The sequence below is a fragment of the Dama dama genome, chromosome 9, assembly GCF_033118175.1.
Source record: "Dama dama isolate Ldn47 chromosome 9, ASM3311817v1, whole genome shotgun sequence".
Classification (NCBI taxonomy): domain Eukaryota; kingdom Metazoa; phylum Chordata; class Mammalia; order Artiodactyla; family Cervidae; genus Dama; species Dama dama.
Window position 1 is genome coordinate 22,205,899 of NC_083689.1, and position 21,258 is coordinate 22,227,156.

Below are 21,258 nucleotides of genomic sequence, written 5' to 3' on the forward strand. Positions count from 1 at the left end.
GGGGTCTGTCTTGAGATGTCGCCTCCGCGCCCCCCCCCCCCCAAATGAAGACTTGCTCCGAGTCCATGACTTCCTGTATCGCACCATCCTGTGTTCATTGTCCCACTTCGCAGCGTTTAACACAAAATTGGGTATGGCGGGTGGTCATCTCTCATGGAATCAGGCTCTTGAGAGTAGGAACCTGGTGAATTCACCGGGGAGTCCCCAGGCACGGGTAAGAAGACCCTGTCGCCTTGAACCACCAGCCTCCCCCACTACCCAGGATGTTCTGTGTTCTTCCCTGCCCTGGGTCAAAGGTGTACTGTTGAGCAGTGCTCAGCCCTTTACCCACTGCCAGACCAAGTGTAGCCTGTTTGTTACATTGTTGACTTAAAGTTGAGACAGTGTGGAGATTAGGGACCATTTTGGAGCTCCATCATCCCTGACTGTGGAGCCCCAGCCTCTTTTGGGTGAAGGGCCCAGAGAGAACCAAGCGGTACTGGGTTCACCTACTGCCTGGGGACCTGGCAGCCCATGTGGCAAAAACAGAGTTGCTTCTTGCAGGGAAGAGTTGCCTTTGTTGCTGGGAAATTGTTACAGAGGAAGAGCAGTGTGTGCCCCACAGCTCTTAACAGTGTTGTCAACTTTGCCTCTTCCTAACAGGCGGTTAAGGAAGAAGGGCAGGATCCTGATGAAATTGGTATTGCCTTGGAAGCCACAAGCAAGAAGACAAAGAGATGCGTGAAAGGTATCCACTTTAACTTATTGCTGCTTGGGGTGTCTACAGCAAGAGAGCTTATATAGAAAACTTTTTTTACCATTCTTCTAGCCCTTCAAGTCAGGAGAGCTCCTTTAGCTCTCACTGTCTTCCATCTAACAGCTTGCTTTTCTATCACCTAATGTGTAACTCTGTCAGGGTGCTGGGGAGGATTTGTAGGTGCCAAGTAAAATTAAAATACCGGTGGCTCATCGGTAAAGAACCTACCTGCCCATGCAGGAGATGTGGGTTCGACCCCTGACTCAGGAAGATCCTTTGGAGGAGGGAAATGGCAACCCACTCCAGTATTCTTGTCTGGAAAATCCCATGGACAGAGGAGCCTGGCAGGCTGCATTCCATGAGATCTCAAGAGTCGAACTTGACTTCGTGACTGAGCAACAGTTAAAAACATTACAGCTTTTGTTTCTAGGATTAAAAAAGAACTAGTGTAAGGCACAGTCTTAAAAGCTGCCCCGGCTGACCTGATAAACCACATGCACCTACTTGTCTTCCTGGTTCAAAAAATAGGACTTAAACCAAGGAAAATGACAGCAGGCAGAGACCCAATAGAACCCAACTTCTTTAGGGTCCAAAATAGGTTGTTGGAACATTTGCCTGTTTTACTAGTGTGATTTTTTTTTCAAATCTAAATATAATTCATGTACTGTAAAATTCACATACTTAAAGTGTATAATGCTGTGCTTTTTAGTATATTCACAAGATTATGAGGTCATCACTACTCTTAGTTCTAGAACATTTTCATCATCTCAAGAAGAATCACCTATCCCCCATTAGCAGTCAGTTCCCATATCCCCCTGCCCCCAGCAGTATCTAATTGAGGTTTTGTCTCTAAGGATTTTGCACATTCTAGACATTTCATGTAAGTAAAATCATACAGCGTATGTCCTTTCATGTCTGGCATCCTTCACAGAGCATTGTGTTTTTAAGGTTTATCCATAGTATAACATGTATCAGTGCTCCTTTCCTTTTTATGGTTGACAGCAAAAGCGTGGGAACCTCACTAACAGTGGTTCTCATTTTCAGACTTTACTGGTGATAAGAATGGTATAATTTGCAACTCCCATACTTGTCTTGAAGGGCTTGTTGTCTTGAAGGGTGCTGCACAAAAGTTTTTACAGCTGTCCATGTCCCATTCACCTAAAGAAGTGCTAATTTCAGGCAGTGGGATACAGCTGCTCAGAAAGTAAAAAGATGACTTTCTAGCAGGATGACTTTTCCAGAACTCAGTGAACTGTTTAAATCTTATGCATGTATTTTGAAAGGTTAAATTTTTGACTTAGGTTATATTTAAAGGGGTTTACGTTTAAAACACTGTTACCTTTTCATTGCTTGTGAAACTGTCCGTATTTCAGCTATAGACATGGACCATTGAAACAAATCAATCATGAGGGATGGGTCTATAGCAGCAAACATACAGATAGCCTGTTTGTACTTTGCTGTTGAGTTACCCATATCTGAAAGTTTGGTTTTGAACAGCTGAAAGTTTAAACTTTTGTGTGTTTAGGTGCTCATTTTAAACTGTGAGGTTAGGCTTACTTATCAAAATGATTTTGGTTCCTATAAGGAATCTTTGAATCATTAGAAAAACTTAGTTGAGTGCTTCCAATACATGTCTGAGTGGGTTAAAGCATAGGTCAGCTCAAAGCTACTTGGTGTTAGCATTGTGTCAGGGAACCCTTGATAATGATTACTCATGGTGTAAAGTGAGTGTATCAGTACAGGTTGGGATTAGAACGGCAGTGGTACCTTTCTTTTTCACAGAAGTCCCCAAAGCCCAAGATCCTGGGGCAGAGAACAGCTCCTCCAGGTTGTAGAGCTAGTGTGTTCTCCAGAGGCGTCTGGGCATGTGGTTAGTTATATACAAAGTGGTAGGTCCTCATGGTGTCCTGGTTGAAATTAGGTCCTCAAGGTTAGTAGGCATCAGCCAGTGGGTTTCCAGAGTCCGCCTCAAAGTTGGACTGATTTTGGGAATTCGTGAGTAACCACTGCCTTTCAAAAGTGAAAGGAAGCTGAACTTTGAAAGTTTCATTGCAGGTCAGAACTTGAGTCCTTTCCCCCAACTCATCTAAATGGGCAGAATTGCTGAAAACTGGGTGTGTTTTGAAAGATCAACATTCTAAATTAGGTTACATTTGGGATTAAAATTGGATTGTCTCTGCCATTACCCTGTTCTGTTCCCCCACCCTTCAGTTTTTAGTCAAGACCCGTCCCTTGAGATTGGGGTGTAGTCTGTGTGCCCAGAGTTTATCTCATTCTCACTCCCACTTAGGGTGCTTTCTGGTGAGGTGTTTTGGTCTGCCTCTCTCCTGTGTACCTTCTTCGTGGGCACTTCAAGCTACTGTTTGAGGCTTGAGAAATTGGGTGCAATTATTATAAAGCATTTTAAACAGTGTGTTTCAAAAGGATATGCCCAGTTCAGATATAATGGGAGGTGGGACAGCTCCGTTTTTGAGTCCCTGCTTTGGAGCAGAACTGAATTCTCCTGTCAAATGCAGATAATAAACCTGCTAGCATTGTGAGGGGGTATTAAATAATGTGAAGAGCTCAGTGTATAATAAAACTACATTTCTTGAGTAATCATTGATAATAATGAGAAATGAAATACTTAGGATATTGCAGTTGGCATCTTTAATCAAAGATTGAAGTTTCTTCAGACTCAAAAACATACAGTTACGGTTGTGGAGGGTGGGGTGTGAAGGGAGAGTGATGGAGTGGTGGTTTGGGATTAGCAGATGCAGACTACCATGTATAAGTTGGATCAACAACAAGGTCCTACTATATAGTGCAGGCAACTGTATTCAGTATCCTGTAATAAGCCATAATGGAAAGGATGTGAAAAAGAATATATATATATATATATATATATGCGTATAACTGAATTATTGTACAGCAGAAATTAACAAAACATTGTAAACCAACTAAACATCTATAAAATAAAGACTGAGGCTTCTTAAGTTGCAAGTGGTATGCCATAGCATTTTGCAGACTCAGCAGTGTTGATAGTTTGAACCGAGAACTTTGTGGTAGGGTGCTGTCCTTTGTGTTACTTTGTGCTGGGCAGCCACTGCCCACTACGTGTCTGTAGCACTGCCAGTTGTAACACCAAAAATGTCTCCAGGCATCACCCTGTTAGAGCCCACATCCCCACTGATCCCCAATACTCGCCTCCCACATGTAAACATACATGCCATGGTTTGCTTTTCTTCGGGATATTAGTCTGTATATGCCCTTTAGAATAGGTCACCTTTGTTTTGCACGTCCTAAGGGGAATTCTAGAATAAAGGTATGTACATTTTTAAGGCTGTTGATAACATAGGGAGCCCAAAGATTTTACTTGCCTTCAAAGAGTTACCACTTTCCTTCCCTTCCAGCCCCATTGGGAATACCTGGTATCACTCTCAATAGTCCTTTTGCATTCACAGAGCCCAGGGTGAAAATAGACTTTATGGTAGCCTTTGCCTTTCACCTTGAGTAGAAGAAAGCTTCTGGGCTGAAGAATGACAGAAAGCCAGAGGCTTGATGCAGTGGGTGGAGCGAAGGGGAACTCACAGGTCTGTTGTCCAGCACACACTCTTAGGGTGTAGTTCTTTGGGTGCTATATGGACATGACTTCTTAAATTTACTCGTTGGGAAATGCCTGTTTTTAATCCTTTGCTCATTTTTGTTTGAGGATGTTTGTGTTAGTTTGAAGTGGTTTGGAAACCTTTTGAAGCTTTGGATATTTTGTGCTGAATCAAAATACTTTGATGGTATTACAGAAATCCTAGATCTTATGTTCCAGTTGAGACAGAACTGTACGTGATAGACGAACAGTCACATTCAGCTTCCTTGTATCATGTTCTCACCAAGACTGAGCTGTGTCGTCCTGCAGAAGCTAATTACAAGGCCAGAACCCAAGTGCTATCTGACTGAACAATTTTTCTGTTATTAGAACAAAAGGCAGAAGAGGAAGGCACTGAAGACAATGGCCTGGAAGAAGATTCCAGAGACGGGCAGGTAGATGCCATGACAACAGAGGGGGCGGCAGGAGCTCTGCATCCCAGTCCACCTAGTTGTTGACGCCTTTCGTCGTCCCTCATTACAGGAGGATATGGAAGCAAGTTTGGAGGGTTTGCCGAGTATTGACATGATGGACGTTAATGTGTTAGAAGAAACCGAAGTTGAGAACAGCGCTGCTCCAGACTTCGGGGAGGATGGCACTGACAGCATCCTTGAATCCCTTTGTGAGAGCAAAGTCTACGTGGCCACGCAGCTGAGGGAGCTCCCGGCTCAGTTCACAGGACACGCTGTAGGTAACGCAGTTGCGGTGCAACATGCTGCAGCCCTGCGGCTCCTCACTGTTTGTGTGCGCTTCAGCCAAGACGGAACACGCTGATGGTTGGTTAAATAACACGCAGCTAAATCACCACTTGGTGTCTAAATCTTGGTGTAAATTGCATCCGTTTAAACTCAACACAGATCAGATGTTAACTAATAGATAACTTCTCTGTAATGCTTATTTCTGTAATTGGGTAGGGGACATGTTCTTAGCATAAGTCAAAAGTCTGACACTGTTAAAAGTATTTTCTTTGAAAAGAAAAGAGGTTTAAAAAAACTATAGAAAGATAAGAAGACAGAAACAGTTCATAATCTTACCATGCAGATAATCCTGTTGATAGTTTAAATATGTATTCCATGCATAAGTTGACAGTTGTTAATTAAAGGATGTGAAATACAGTGAAGAAAAGTCTTTGTCTCCTAGAAGAATCCCTCCAATTAAAGGGATCCACTGTTAAACTTCCTGTGTATGAGGGAAGACTTTAATTCTCTTAAGCAACATCATAGTGCCAGCTTTTCACTTGTCTTTTTGGCATAAAATTTCCTGGTGGTCCTGGAACTGGTTGCCAGTTTAACCTCACCAGTTTGGCATGCCCAGCTGTCTTAGTTTGGTTTTATTTAAGGCATTCTAGCTTGAAACTGGAAAAGAAGTACCCTTATAGGACTGAGCTTTAAACCTTTAAGTCAAAAGTCACAGATTCCACACATTGGCACAGCTTGACATAGGCTAGCATGGAGCTTTGGTTAATTCTCTGTATGTGATCCTTTTGTGTGTTAATTATTTCCATAGCATAGACTTGACTTCTTGGTTAATGGAAACATCCTGGTCATAAATTTCAAACCTGGGACTTTCCTGGCGGTCCATTGGTTAGGACTCTGTACTCCTAGAGCAGGGGGCATGGGTTCAGTATGTGATTGGGGAACTAAGATCCCGCATGCTGCATGACCTTCCCTTCCCACCCCGCCCCCCAAAAAGTTTCAAACCTAAGAAAAAAATCTTTAGGGATATTTTTGTATTTCACTTAAAGAGTTAGAAAGCTTTCAAATTTAATAACCTTTAAGATACTAGTTTTCCTTTAGTATGCTGTGCTGTGCTTAGTCACTCAGTCGTGTCTGACTCTTTGTGACCCCATGGACTGCAGCCCACCAGGCTTCCGTGTCCATGGGGATTCTCTAGACAAGAATACTGGAGTAGGTTGCCATGCCCTCCTCCAGGGGATCTTATCAACTCAGGGATCAAACCCAGGTCTACCCACATTGCAGGCAGATTCTTTACCATCTAAGCCACCAGAGAAGCCTAAGAATACTGGAGTGAGTAGCCTATCTCTTCTCTACGGTATCTTCCTGACCCGGGAATTGAACCAGGGTCTCCTGCATTGCAGGCGGATTCTGTGCCAGCTGGGAATAGACACTACCAGGGAAACCCTTTGTTTAGTATAGTAGATAGTAAAAAAAAGAACAAGTTAAATATTTGTTTTAAAGTACACTTGGGGAAAGTGCCAGGTTATTGTTATTTTAAAATAATTGCTACCAAGTGAAATCGGAGGAGTGTGAAGTTCACTTTCCCTTTGAGTCAGCTTCAGAAGTCTGAGGCTGGATAGTGTATGCTGACCACCAGTGTGGGGAAACTGCCTGGAGAATGAATCTGCTCACTCGTTCGTTCATTCAGTTGGTTGGTGCTGACAGAGTGCCAGCTGCTGTGAGCCACTATCAGAGATGCTGGGGCTGCCTGATCCTGGAGCGGGCCTAGAAACAGGGAGACAGGTGATTAACAGAGTAACATCATCCCCTCCTTACCTATGGTTTTGCTTTCTGAGGTTTCAGTTACCCGTGGTCAACTGGGGTCTAAAAATATTAGATGAAATAAACAATTCTGGTGTTCTAAATTACACGCCCTTCGGAGTAGCATGATGAGACCTTGCGCCACCCTCACCAGGACAGAAGGCATGCTTTTGTCCAATGTATCCATGGTGTACGTACTCCCTATCCGTTGGTGTGGGAAAACATGGTGTTTAAGGCCTGGTGCTGTCTGAAGTGGTAGATAGCCACTGGACTTTGGGGACATATCCCCTGTGGCTAAGGGGTGGCCACTGGGATCCAGCAGTGGGCTTGCAGGTGGCATTTGGCATCGTGAAGAAAACATCTATAGGTGGCCTGGAAAGGGGTGAGGTGTGGGCCTTGACACTCATAATTCTGTCTCTGCAAAGTGGTCTTGGCATTTTTTTCTTTCAGGTTGATGGCGAAGGCTTCGAGAACACTTTGGATGCTTCATCATTGGACTTCAAAGTACCTCCGGTAGGTTACTGTCTGGTTCTGCATGGCTGGAAACCTGACATGAGTGGTGAATTTTCCACAGTGAAAAAGAATGAGTGAGAGAGAGCATGTGTGTGTGTGTAAACAGTCCATTGCACTTTGGTCCTAAGCGGGATGCTGAGCATAAGCAGTTGAGCTAAATTGTCAGGGTCAGGGTTTGCAGCTTAGTGGGCATGGTGTTAATGACCAACGAGAATGTAACCAGAAGGGAGAAGTGCAGGTGATTGGGTGACATAAACACTAGAGGGCTTCCCAGAGGAGTTTCTCCGTCAGAGTTGAGGTCTGGCGAGCCAGTCAAATTAGCCAGTTGAAGAGGGTAAAGAAGACTTTTGGGCCTGTTGCAGGGATGGACAAAACAAGGTGGAAGCGAGGTGGAGGGCTGCAGAAATAGGTGGAGCGGACTCCCAAAGCCCAGGAGCTAGTGTCTTCAGTCCAGGGTGGAGTTAGGGAGAGCTGTCCAGCAGGGTGGAGAAATGGTTTTGTTGACACATTCCAGTTACACATAAAGTTCCATGTTGGGAGAGATTTTTCTCAGATCTGGTGTGATGTCTAGAGCAGTCATCTGTGTGATCTCTGCCTGGACTGGAAGTTGTTGCCAATTGCAGAGGCCTAACTGCAAGGGGGGACTGGACGGGCTAACATTAAAGTGCTCTGTGAGTTTTGTCTTTTCTTTTTCTCAATAGGATATTGAAGAACCTCTGTTGGAGCCAGGTACTGATAAGAGAAACACAACAGTTATGGTTTGAAAGTTTTCCCACTTTTCTTTTAAAGCTGTTTATATATTTTAAGCTTTTTTATGGTCTTATGAATTATTTTAATGGTGGACAATCCAGATCGTACAAGGATCAGAGATTGGAAACCCATTCGTTTCACCAGATCTATGGAAGTGCTATTCTGCTTTCTGGAGGTCAGATATGTTAAGTGAGATGTAGTGATGACTTTCATCTCTCTAACCATGTAGAGTGGCATTTAAGTACTTCCCCTGCCCGCCCTCCCCGCCCCCCCCCCCAGTGATTCTTCATGTGTTTCTACACATAAAGCAGATCTTGTATTATTTGCTGCAGTCGTTTAGATTAATGCAGTGAAGGTAGGACAAAGCGGTGGTCAGGGCACTGATTGCCTGAGAAGTGACTGAATTCCAGAAGAGGAACCAGAGTTTCTCCACGAAAATTCCCAGCGTTTGTTCCCCTTCTGGACTGCCTTTGTCTCCTCCGGCGGAAATTTCTGATTTTCCTATTGGACTGTCCTGTTAAAAGAAATTCAAAGAAATTTGAAGGTCGAGCTGTCCTTGAATGGTGATCGCGTTCGATTCAGCACCTTGGACACTGGAAAAATAAGGAGAAGACCCATACTTGAACAAAAACACGAACGAGACTGTCGAGAAGCTGCCACACGGTTGTAGGTGTTTAAATCTGTGGGGGCCTTTTCTCTTCCATGTAGCATAGAGGCTTACTCTAGCAGTCGGTCAGAGTGCAGGTAGTGTAACCAGTGTTAAGTTTGTGTACCCGCGGGTTTTCCAATCTCTGTGTAGCTAGCAGTTCTCTTCGTGTTAGTGTGGCCGCCGTGCCAGTTCCGCATTTGTGATTGCTTTATTTCCCTGGTAATTAAACCTTGTGCCATTCTATTCCTGTTAAATCCGTAGAAAATGAGAAAATACTCGACATTTTGGGGGAAACTTGTAAATCTGAGCCAGTAAAAGAAGAAGGTTCCGAGCTGGAGCAGCCATTTGCACAGGAAACAAGTAGCGTGGGGCCAGACAGAAAACTTGCGGAGGAAGAGGACCTTTTTGACAGCGCCCATCCGGAGGAGGGTGATTTAGATTTGGCCAACGAGTCAACAGCACACGCTCAGTCGAGCAAGGCAGACACCCTGTTAGCGGTAGTGAAAAGGGAGCCCGTGGAGCAGACAGGCGATGACGAGAGGACGGACTGTGAGCCTGTAGGGCTAGAGAAGCCAATTGAGCAGAGTAGTAAAGCCTCAGAGCACACGGAAGCCTGTAGCGAGGAGGCCGCGGAAGCGCCCCCGGAAGCCTCAAGCCCGGACCCCGGGGATAGCAAAGAAGACGTGAAGAAGTTTGCTTTTGAAGCTTGTAATGAAGTCCCTCCGGCTCCTAAAGAGTCCTCAGCCAGTGAGGGCGCTGATCAGAAAATGAGGTTTGTTTTTTCTCAGTTTTAGACCAGACGCTATCTCCTTTTCATTGGTCGTTTAATGACACACATAAGCTGTTGTTTCTGCAATTGGCCAGCCAGACTGATGCAATTGTAGTTTACTTCTAAAGAATGTTTGATTTCTCTTTGTGTATTTTTAATGGGTGATTTCAGTTCCTTTTGTTTTCCTCAACCTGCTATGGTTGTGCTCTTAAAATTGTTAAGTGTTATCTTCAGCTAAATAGAATTGATTTTTAAGAATCTGACATTGTATTGGGGGGGTGAGATTTCCAATATAAGCTTGCAAAGGTGCCTGTTAAAATTTTATTTCTGACTAATTTTCTGGTAGGTATTCAGTCTTAGCACATACCACACTTTTGATTTAGTTCTCTTTTATTTTTTCCTGTACGAGTAATACTAACTTTTATCTCTAGCTCTTTTAAGGAAGAAAAAGATATAAAGCCAATCGTTAAAGATGAAAAAGGTATGATTCAACTTACATGTCAGGGAGTCACCAACGATCCCTTGTTTTGGGAGGGAGGGGTCTGCAGGAATCCACAATTTGGATCCAGTACTTGGTTTTATAATGGATTACGGGAATTAATCAGCTAGTTAATTGTATCTTTTTTTTTATTTTTATTTTTTTGGTCATACATTGATATGAATGAGCCATAGATTTACACGTATTCCCCATCCCGATCCCCCCTCCCTAATCAGCTAGTTAATTGTATCTTGAGAGACTAATTTTTAAATGTTGGTGAGCTTCTGAATGTATGTCTTTGTTGAGATTGTCATTTATGGAATGGTGAAAGTCCTTCTATAGGACAGGTGTTTTTCTACCTGTAAAATGATAGAATTTTAGGAACTGCTATCTTGGTTGTGAGCTGATCAGTTGGTAACTGACATAGGTGTGATTATTCCTCGAGTAAGAAAACTCAGTTTTTGTGGTCTAGATTTTTCGTCTTCTGTCCCATGTGTTGGCAGTAATTAAATTCTTGAGTTAGGGGAATCAAGGTTGGATTGCATTAGGGTTTAAGAGAGGGCTGCAGTCTCAGGAGGCCAAGCATAATCATCTCACTCCTGCAGGTCGAATCAGCAATAGCTCTGGAAGGAATCTATGGGTCAGTGGACTGTCTTCCACAACTCGGGCGACAGATCTGAAGAACCTCTTCAGCAAATATGGAAAGGTATGCTCCCCTAATGTGCTGCCACTCACCTGGGCTTGGCATACTGCTTCTCATTTCCGGTTGGGGGAAAAGAAATAGACAAGAAGAAAAACTTGGAGGTGAGTGGAACCTAACCAGTTGTGGGGTAGTAAACCTTGTCTCCTGGTTGAGAGTGCACAGTAGGCAGAGCAGACAGCTTGTAGGTGCTGCTCAAAGAAGGTGTGTAAACTGCAGTCTCTGTGTCCCTGCTGTGCTTTCCAGCTTCTCTTGAACAAACTGTCTTTTAGCCAATACAGAACTGGAAACTGCGACTTTCCTGGTAGTCTAGTAGTTAGGAATCTTCCTGCCAATGCAGGGGACACAGGTTCGATCCCTGATCTGGGAAGATTCCATGTGCCGTGGAGCAGCTAGAAAAAAAACACTGGCAGCCGGCATGCTGAGTTTTTTCGCCTAACAGTAAGTGAAGAGTTGGTCTCCATATATCTTCTAGCATCTTAGATACATAGTTGGAGAATTTGAACAGGATGGTGGCTTAAAAATAAATAAACTCCTGGTCATGGGGCAGGAGGAAAATATTACAATTTAGAAACTTCTGAGGAACATTCAAGAACGATTCTGTTGTCTTAGAATTAGCTAATGAAGCAGTCTCCTGTTCTCCCAGGGGTCCATGGTGGGTGGGAGAAGTCAGCAGGGTACCACTCAGCGGCAGGAAGTGACAGGGGTTCCAGGCCACTGTGCCATCCTGGCTGCCCAGTTATCATTCCTTTACTCAGGGCTTTGTTCCTCGATGAGAAGTTAGGGACTGAAGCGGACAAGACCCTGAAGAAGCATTTGGAAGGATGTAGAACGCTACTATGCCAAAACCTATTTATTCACTTATTTACAATCAGTCACTGAGCTTCTCTTGATGACTCAGTTGGTAAAGAATCCACTTACAATGCAGGAGACTCTGGTTTGATTCCTGGGTTGGGAATATCCGCTGGAGAAGGGATAGGCTACCCACTCCAGTGTTCTTCGGCTTCCTTTGTGTCTCAGCTGGTAAAGAATCCGTCTGCAATGAGGGAGACCTGGGTTCAATCCCTGTGCTGGGAAGATGCCCTGGAGAAGGGAAAGGCTACCTACTGCAGTATTCTATCTGAAAAATTGCATGGACAGTATAGTCCATGGGGTCTCAAAGAGACATGACTGAATGACTTTAACTGATTGTAAAGCTGAAACAGATAACAAGGCATTGTTGTAAGTCTTATATCCGGTGGAAAATAACTTACTGCAACATGTCATATGTATTTATTTTTAAGTATATTGAAGATTACCGCCTGCCATCCTTGCATGGTAGAAATATCTAATTTAGACTTGAAAGGTGGACTCAGTGATTATCACTGAGGATGTGACGTTTAAGCCAAGGCCCAAGCGTTGAGTATGCCTGGCCGTTGGGCCTGGGCAGCAGGACTCAGGAAGGCCCTGCAGTGGAACTGGGTATGCAGACAGAGGCTTGATCTGCAAGGAGCTTGATGGCTGGGGGAGGGAATTGGGGAAGGGGCGCCAACAGGGAACTGGGCGCTTTCGGTGGCGTCTGTTCTCACTTGGGCTTACCTGCCATCAGAAGTGATAACCTTGGCATGGCTAATTAGTTGGATGGAATGCTCAAATGACCCAGCCCCTCACCTTGAGGAGAGGGGAGAAGGCAGAACTTCATCTCTGATGTGAGAACTGACATCTGTGTTCCTCTCAGCAGAGGCTCTTTCCCTTTAGGCCCTGTATGGGGTGCTTTGGACATATCGGGGCTGTCCTCTGCAGCCTGGGCAGTGGTTTTCTATCCCCATGTGGAAAACCATGAGTGTCAGGTCTGCTGGAACCCTAGGGAGCATGGGTCTCCTCACCATCTTGTAGCTGGATACAGTGAGGTCCAGAGAGAGGAGCGAACTTGTTCTCGTTGACCAACTGAGTCAGAGGAGGTCAGAGCCTGAAGCCCAGGCTCACGTGTCTCAGGCTTTTTGTGTGTCCCGACCCTCGCTTTGAATGTCCTTTGGGAATATTTACATTTGACACAAGCATTGGTATGGTGGGCTTTAAATCTGTCATCTTGCTCTGTGCTCTGTTGTTTTTTTGGGAGGGGGGTGGCTTGTACCTGTTTTATCTGCTTGATTTTGCATTACATGTTTTTAATGATATATGGCTAATAAGCTGTATCTGGTATATGTGGCTAGTTTGCATTCTGATTCCTTTCAATGTCTGTTAGAATTTTTTCTTGTGTCTTGGTGTGGGCATTCATCACAGTGAACTTGCCCCTTAGAACTTCTTTTGCTGCATCTTGTATTTCCAGTTTCATTTGTCTCGAGGTTACTGAAGTTGTGGTTACTGATGTCTGTCTTTAGCTTTTTTTATTTATACTGTCATTGTGAGAGCTGATCTTGTATCAAAAGCAATTGTATTTTGATAGGTCAGGATTAATTAGAAGTACTTTAATAAATCCTTGCAAGGAACAACAATTTCAGAAAAGTGCAAACAAGTAGAAATAATTCTGACAATCAATTAATTGCTGGTAATTTTTGACACATAGTGTAGTTATTTTTATGAGAAAGTAAGAGTACCCTTTCTCATGAAGGTTGTTGGAGCCAAAGTGGTGACCAATGCCCGAAGTCCTGGGGCCCGGTGCTATGGGTTTGTCACCATGTCAACATCTGATGAGGCCACAAAGTGTATCAGCCATCTCCACAGAACTGAGCTTCACGGAAGGATGATCTCTGTTGAGAAGGTAAGGCCATCCTTGCTGCTGGAACTTGCAGGATTCACAGGCCAGAAGACCTGATCCCTGAGCCATTTCTATCTATGCTGTGTTTTAGGCCAAAAACGAACCTTCTGGGAAAAAGCTGTCTGACAGAAAAGAGTGCGAAGTGAAGAAGGAAAAATTGTCTAGTGTTGACAGACATCATTCAGTGGAGATCAAAGTTGAAAAGTAAGGTGCTTTTAAAAAATGTTTCTCTTGGGAGGATGGCAAGTGGCAGCCGCAGGGTCACCAGCTCCTCATTTAAATCTCAGGTGGTTCTTGCATCTTAATATTCATGTTCAAATCGCTCAGCCAGCGATTTGCTGTGATAAAGAATCCACCTGCCAATACAGGAGATGTGGGTTCGATCACTGGGTCAGGAAGATCCCCTGGAGGAGGAAATAAGCCACTCCAGTATTGCTTGGAAATTCTCATGGACAGAGGAGTCTGGCAGGCTGCATGCAGTTCATGGGGTTGCAAAGAGTCAGACACGGTTGAGCACAGCACAAAGATTTATGTTCAAACAGGTTAGTTATCTGTTGAAACAAATGACAGACTGAAAGGCCTTTTGGCAAGGCAGATTTGAACTGAGTGAGTCCACTTACACGGGGAGCTTTCTCAGGAGTAAATAACAACAGCACTGTGGGGCCAGAGTTGATTGAAACTGCAGATGTGGAACCATGTGGATAGGAAGGGCTGATTATGAAATTATAAGTTGATTTTTGACTATGTGATGGATCAGCACCCCAACCCCCACGTTGTTCAAGAATCAGCTGTATTTTTACTTCATTTTTGACATTCTGAGCTGTTGCATAGCCTTGCAAACCTTGAAATCTTTACTGATCCACATTGATTTTTGTGCAGTTCTTACATTTTATCACAGTAACTGCAGAAGCCCAGCTTTGCAAAGCCAGTGTTACCCAAAGGAGTATAGCCTGATTTCATACTGAGATGAGTAACCAAAAGCTCCTAGTTCACCTAGCATCTGACATATAGCCAATTTTCTTTGTTTCCAAAATTTAAAATATCCCAGGGCACTTGTGAGTTGACCCATCCTGGTGTACCTTGGACCTTAGTTTGGGAACTGCAGGTCTGAGGTACTATTTTTATAAAGGAGGTGATCTGCATCTTTAATCAAGATGAAAACAAGGACAGATCTTTCAAAGCAGGCGTTCCCTGTTGATACTTTTATCAAAATAATAGGTTTATCTCTTTTGAGGAGGTAGACTGTTGACGTGCCTGACAGGGTGCCCCTCTCAGAAGGTAAAGTATCTGCCATGAGTTTGTATTGGCAGCACAATTTATGTTCATTTCTAGGTCCACTCACACTCTAAAAGTTGAATCCTTTGCTGAGAATGTCAGTCTTCTGTAATTTCATTCTTCTCTCCTTTTTTTTTTCATGTAAGAAAATTTATAGTTAAGTAAACATGCTTAGGGGCAAAATTATATTCATAAGTTAAACTTAGTTTTTAAAGATATTCTTGTTGATCTTCATTGGAAATGAAATAGCCAAATTGGAATTCATAAACCCTGGAGAAATGCATGTCAGGTGAGCCTTTTTGTATTAGGGGTGAGATGGTAATTTTATTGGCAGCTTCTTCGAAGAGACACTTCCTGTCAGTGGTGCTGAAAACCGATTCTGGTAGAACAGGGGAAGCCATGAGGGCGAGGCAGGGAGTGCAAGCCCCCTTAGTGAGCCCTTGTCTGGCGGATTCCACAGCCACTGGAATGATGCTGTGAGGTCTGTGCTCTGGGTGGAAGGAGGCACAGCTGGGAAAGGAGTGGTATGGGCCTGTGGCAAGCAGGGGTCTTTCCCCCATATGGGGGCACTGAACTGGGTGACAAGCTTAAGTTGTTTGAAACCAGACTGGTTTCACATAGTTGGTCTAGAGCATTTTATAATTTGATTTTAATTACTCTTTCTTCAGTGGACACCCTTGTTGACCTTTCATTTTGAGAATTTCTAGGTTTGGTAATCATCCTAAGGGACATAGAGAAGCATTTCCTGAAGAGGGGGCTGGTCTTGGATGAGTTTTTATGAAATTACCATTTAGAAAGTGCACTCAGATGTCAAGTGTAATCCCACTACCCAGGGCTGACACTTCTGGCGTATATATGCATCTAGTGTTTTAGAAATTGCTTTTTAGGAAATTCCTTGGTGGTCCAGTGGTTAGGACTCTTATGTTTTTACTGCCAGTGGCCCAGGTTCAGTCCCTTGCCAGGGAACTAAGATCCCACAAGACACACAGTGCAACTAAAAAAAAAAAAAAATAGAAGAAGAAAAGAAATCACTTAACTTTGTGATACTGAGAAGTCCCTTTGTGTCTAGGAGGTGGCATGTGAGTCTGGAACAAGTAGGAGGGATCTCCCTTTCAAGATGTTTTTTAGGTCTGCTGGGAGGGAGAGGATTCCCACACAAAGAGTGGAAGAAGCATGTCAAAGGCATTTCCTGGGGACTTCTCTTGCAGTCACATAGTGACCAGGAAGCAATCTCTAGTCTGTCAGAGGAGAACCAAGTGAATAACAGAGGACTGTGGTGCAGCAGGCGAAAGGACCCACATCTGTGCAGTGTGTCTAGACAGCTTGACGGGCAGAGCATGGGTTGGAAGGTGTGATAGAGCAGCACAAGGACCATCCTGCTGTGTCAGTCTTAAGAAACCTAGAGCATCACTGAAGGGCGTCATGGTTATAGGAACATGCATATAAAGCCAGGAGAGGCGGAGCCATGTGATTGACAGTAAAGGCATCCATGGTGCCTGTCTCCGGGTGCAGACTTGAGCTGTATCTATAGTGTTTTGTATTTTAAAGGGAAAGTAGTATGTTACAAGCATTTACAGTGAATGGTTCTGATTAAAGATGACAGCTTCGTGTGTGAAGTTTGGGAGGAAGGAAGGGTGAACTGAGGGGCACCTGGGAGAGGGTTCCTCGGGCCTCCCACACTGCCTGGTTGGTGGGAAGAGAGGGCAGGGGGTGCCTGTTAGCAGACCTCATGGGGGCTGGTTTTCCCAGCCTGGACCCTAGCATGCAGTGGGCATTCAGTAAGCATGGACTGAGACGAACACCAGTAGAGGATATAGGAGACATGTTTGAATGGCAGCCGTGATGTATTTTGACTGCTTAGCAGGAAGTTGCCTTCAGTTGAAATAGTACTAATGGTTTTCATGTTTGCTGGCACGTCCCATGCCACTGTACCTCCCCGGGAGTGTGGTGTGCGGTGGTCTGGGTGGGAACCACTGCTTCATGCGGCAGGCACCACCCATCCTGTGCTGAACCTCCATTCGGTTTTACACTCTACTTACTGGGAAAAGTGTTTTTTCCTACAAAAGTTAAAAATAATATTCCACAAATACAGAAGGAAGCATTTGAAATTAGTCTTTAACAGGCTTTTCTATACAGTTGGAATGTTTCTTATGTCTGCTTGTGGGTCTGTTGATGTACTGGTGCATTTAGCATTTGGGAAAAACACCCTGTGAGCCTTCAGTGTCATCCAACAGGTTTCTAGGTGTAGCAGGGAACTTAACTGGGAAGGGGCTATATCTGAAGAGGGTATTATCTTTCCCATGGTTTTCAATTATTTCTACCCCTTTGACTACCAGCCGGCAGGTTTGCTGTGTGTGGAGGTATGACCTGCTCCTGTGGGACTCTCAGGAGCTCGGGTGTAGTAACTTTGTTTCTGTGTGCACAGAACCATCATTAAGAAGGAAGAGAAGATGGAGAAAAAGGAGGAAAAAGAGCCTGAAGACATTAAAAAGGAAGAGAAAGATGAAAATGAGCTGAAATCAGGACCTGAAAATCGGTCCAGAGTCACGAAATCAGGTGATGAGTCTGTCTTGTGTTGACAAGACGGGAAGAGATGGCAAGGGTGGAGAGTAGGCATGTGGAGCGAGGGCCCAGTAAGTGCCCTTTGCTGAGCTGAGCTGAGCTGTGTACAGGAAGCGCTGAGAGCACCAGAGCCTAGGTGATGAAGTGGCTGAAGGGAGTTTCTCTGCAGCATCAGAGATCTAGAGCTTTCCTGGTCAAGGTCTGTGTTTATTGGTGGCTCAGTGACCTGGGTATTTGCTTTTCCTGAGTCTCTGGCAGAATAAAGTGTGGGATTTGCAAGAGCCAGATGTCCTGGGTTCCTGTGACTGATTCCATGAGATTCTGCTCTTCTGTCACCAAATTTTTTCTGCATTTATGTTAAAACTAGATGTAGTTTAAAAAAAAGAAAAAAATAGAAAATGGAAACCTCAGAGGATGTACACCCATTGGCAGCAGCCACACTTGGGGCACGCCACCTCTGTTGTCATTTTATCAAAGTTGATTGTGCTCTGACCGGGTTTGCATGAGTCCACAGAGCACTTTGTTAAAGTAAAACCAACATGTGCACCCTCCCCCTTTCCTCCCCTCCCCCCCACCCAATAAAACAAACAAAACCCAGCCATCTGGAGCCTGGGAATTTGGTACAGCACATTACAAGTTACATCTCAAGTGTTTGGGGTAATTTGCCAGCAGTTTCAAGAGAGGCATGTTTTTTAAAATGTTCCTCAAGTATTGTAAATGTCCCTAAATCAGTAATTGTTGGGGTGGTTAGAGCCTGCTAATTGTGTCATTGAGGGAAAATCAGTTTGGAAGCCTTCATTTTGGGAGATGAATGAGGGGAGCTCATCCATCTGGCAGGGCGCATGAGCCCGCAGGCAGCATCTATATGGGGCCTTGGGTTGTGCAGAGCTCCCCAAGATGTGTGGGCGGAACACACATCCAAGTGGGTTCTCCTTGAAGCTGCTGGGGTTTATTGTGGGGGTGAAGGAAGCCTGCAGGTGGCAAATGTTTGCACCCATATTGCAGAATGCACTTTGATCCTCTTTTACGCCATAAGATTCGAACAGATCACCCCAGATGAGTAAAGGCCAGTCGGGGGACACCAGCCACCTCACACCCAATGTTGCCATGTCAGCAGCGCTTTTTCTCGCATCGGAGAGGCAAGTGAGGGCACCAAGGCTCCAGAGCTTAGCAGCAGTCCGTGGAAGGCGTGTCCAGAGCCCCCAGTCAGCCTGGGGCCTGCCTGTGGTCAGGGAGGGAGGGTGTCGACATGTGTCCATAGACGGTGTGTTTTTTCCTGAAGGAAGCAGAGGAATGGAACGAACTGTTGTAATGGACAAATCCAAAGGGGAGCCTGTCATCAGTGTGAAAACCACAAGCAGGTCAAAAGAGAGAGTGAGTATTGCCCCTGCCCTCTTGAGTCCGGCCGGTTCCAGTGATGGTTTAACGACCACATTGATTTGTGTTACGAGAAGAACGTTGTTTCACCCTTGAAATGTTAAGGTTCTTTGAAGTACTAAGGAGACATGTTGCTATTAATAACTAGACTGTGCACACACACAGATTAGGTTCTGAAACTTACTCTAAAACAATCCGTAACTGTGTTTGCAGCCCATAAACGTGTTGACCCTTTGCCAATCCTATTATTCTATACCATCTTCCAGGAGAGATGATTCATGAACTGGATAAAATGGGCAAGGCCTAGGGCTTGTCAGGCTGGAAGGCAGGTTCTGTTCATTTTCTGCAGCTGTTTTTCTAGTTTTTTATTAAATTAACCAAAAAGACAAGTTGGGCCCACCTGCCTCTTTTCTGTGATCAGAGAGTGAGCCCTGTTGCCTATGTGGCCTGAACCACAGGACAAGCTTATTGCTTCTTGTTTTACTCTTTCTACTCTGGCAAACTGAACCCTTTGCTTCCCAGCTGAAGGTTGTAACTAAAACATTAGCGAGGAGAGCAGTGCCCTCTTAGTGAGTACAGAGCTAGCAGCGTTCACCCAGGAGCACTTTATGATGCTGAGGCTTAATTTTGAAATGAGCACTTGGGGTCCATAAAGCGGCAGTTCCCAGTGCTGTGTTCCCCTGAGCAGAATCGTAAAATACAGAGAAGAACCAAGGAAGGCCAATAATCTCACCAGCCAGATAACTGTGATGCTAAATAAAAATGTAAACTTGATGAGAAATACAACCAGTACAGAAAGAGATGAGGTAAGCAAAGCGGAGGCCTCTACTCTGCATGGGCCCCTCTCAGTGGCAGATGCACCCGCCACTTGCATGTCTACACGTACAACACCGTGGGGCCTGGGCCTCCTGGGACTTGCTGCTGTGCACGTCTGTGCTGACTTGTGGAGCTTTATGCATGAGACATACACAGGTCGGCTTTAAAGTTCAATTTTTTTTTTTTTTTAAAGTTCAAATTTTGAAGTGATTACAGATTCATAGAAAGTTGTCAGAGATAGTACAGAGGTCCTAGGAACCTGCCCAGTGGTTTTTGTCCTAGTTAACTGTGTGGAGGTGGGGGCAGCACCAGGACACTTTGTCACCAGTGTAGACTTGAGTCCTGCCACTTCAGTCCACGTGCATACCTGGTCCCTCAGCACAAAGATCTCCTGGATACCCCTGTAACATTGCCCCACCCCACCAGTCCATCCCCAACGCTGGAAGCCTGTAACTGGTTTTTTGTCACCAGCATGGTGTCTTGAGAATGTATGTAGATGAAATCATACAACCGTGACCTTGAGATTGGTCTTTGCCCTCAGCATAGTATCCCTGAAATCCATCCAGGTGTGTGTGTTTGGGGGTGCGGGGCTGTCCTTTTCCTTGTAAAGCTTTATTACTGAGCTGTGGATGTACCGCGGTCATTCTGACCAAGTCCCCTGTTGACGGACACTTGAATGTCTCCACGTCCCGTCTGGATGCAGCATTTGTGGGTATGCCACTTGTCAGGGCAGGTCCAGAGCTGCAGACACATTGTTTGTTGTGGTAGATGTTCACTGAGTGCCCTTCAGAAAGGTTATGGAGGACACTGACATGTGCCAGGCCACTAAGAAGTGACGAGGGCAGGCTGTGGACCCGGGAGCCCGATGCGAGACACACACCTTTTCCCCTCCACTGCCCCACATGCCACCCTCCCCAGCAGATGACATCCGGTACCTCAGGACGCAGGCCGTCTGTCATTCCCCTCTGCAACCTGCAGTGTGTACTCAGACTCCCAATTCTGCCGTCCTTGCAGATCATTGCGGTGTTTAGGGCTGTGAACCTGTCCTTGTAATGAGCGTGGACAGGTCTCCTCTGTGTCCCCTCCCTTTTTTTCCCTCCAGTAAAATGTTTGGTTATGACCTTTGATTTTCTTTCTTTTGGATTGCTTTGTTTTTCATTGATATTTTGCCCCTCTGTGAGCCAGTTAAGAAAAGACTGCTGAGGAGCTTTTTAAAAAATGTGTCCCAGGCTCCTTCCCTGGGAGTTGTGAGGCAGTGGGTCCACAGGAGGCCCTGGGTTCTGAGTTTCACGAAACCCTCCAGGAGAGGCTGGCTTGTGGCCAGTGTGGGAACCCCAGCCTTGGAGAGCCTCAGAATGGAAGTCATTTGTCAGTGTTTCCTTCCTTCTCCCAGAAATGGAAGAGCACAGAAGTGCCCACAGTACTCTGCTTTATCTAGAGTGCTGGTTTACACCTGTGGGCCTTTGGCTTGCTCTGTGTGGAAGCCTCCTGCCTGAGGCCTGAACCAGCAGTCAGGTGACCCCACCGAGCAGGGGGATTGCTGTGGTGGCGTGTGCCTGCCTTGTGCCTCTGGGGAGCCTGGTTTTGCTGTAGATAATGCAGAGCGCTTGGCTCTGCCATTCCAGAGAAACTACTTGCTGAGGTTTTACCCTACCTCTTCTCTTTCATTAATGCCCTTTGCAAGATTCGAAAGCAAGGCTGTAGCATCAAAACTCACATGGTGTGAGGCAAACTGTGCTGGGGACCTCCCTGTAAACCCCAAGGGACCCAAGGTTC

The 21,258-nt window shown here is 45.1% G+C and overlaps 1 protein-coding gene across 1 annotated transcript in view; it reads left to right on the plus strand.

Moving 5' to 3' along the window:
• SAFB2 (scaffold attachment factor B2) overlaps positions 1 to 21,258 on the plus strand; it is a 29,112-nt gene that overhangs the window by 747 nt on the left and 7,107 nt on the right. The window contains exons 2-13 of the mRNA XM_061150604.1: positions 643 to 727; positions 4,689 to 4,753; positions 4,842 to 5,045; positions 7,307 to 7,369; positions 8,071 to 8,098; positions 9,030 to 9,540; positions 9,969 to 10,018; positions 10,621 to 10,721; positions 13,306 to 13,455; positions 13,544 to 13,656; positions 17,153 to 17,283; positions 18,572 to 18,663. Coding sequence (XP_061006587.1) covers positions 643 to 727; positions 4,689 to 4,753; positions 4,842 to 5,045; positions 7,307 to 7,369; positions 8,071 to 8,098; positions 9,030 to 9,540; positions 9,969 to 10,018; positions 10,621 to 10,721; positions 13,306 to 13,455; positions 13,544 to 13,656; positions 17,153 to 17,283; positions 18,572 to 18,663 — 1,593 coding nt within the window. The remainder of the gene's footprint in view (positions 1 to 642; positions 728 to 4,688; positions 4,754 to 4,841; positions 5,046 to 7,306; positions 7,370 to 8,070; positions 8,099 to 9,029; positions 9,541 to 9,968; positions 10,019 to 10,620; positions 10,722 to 13,305; positions 13,456 to 13,543; positions 13,657 to 17,152; positions 17,284 to 18,571; positions 18,664 to 21,258) is intronic.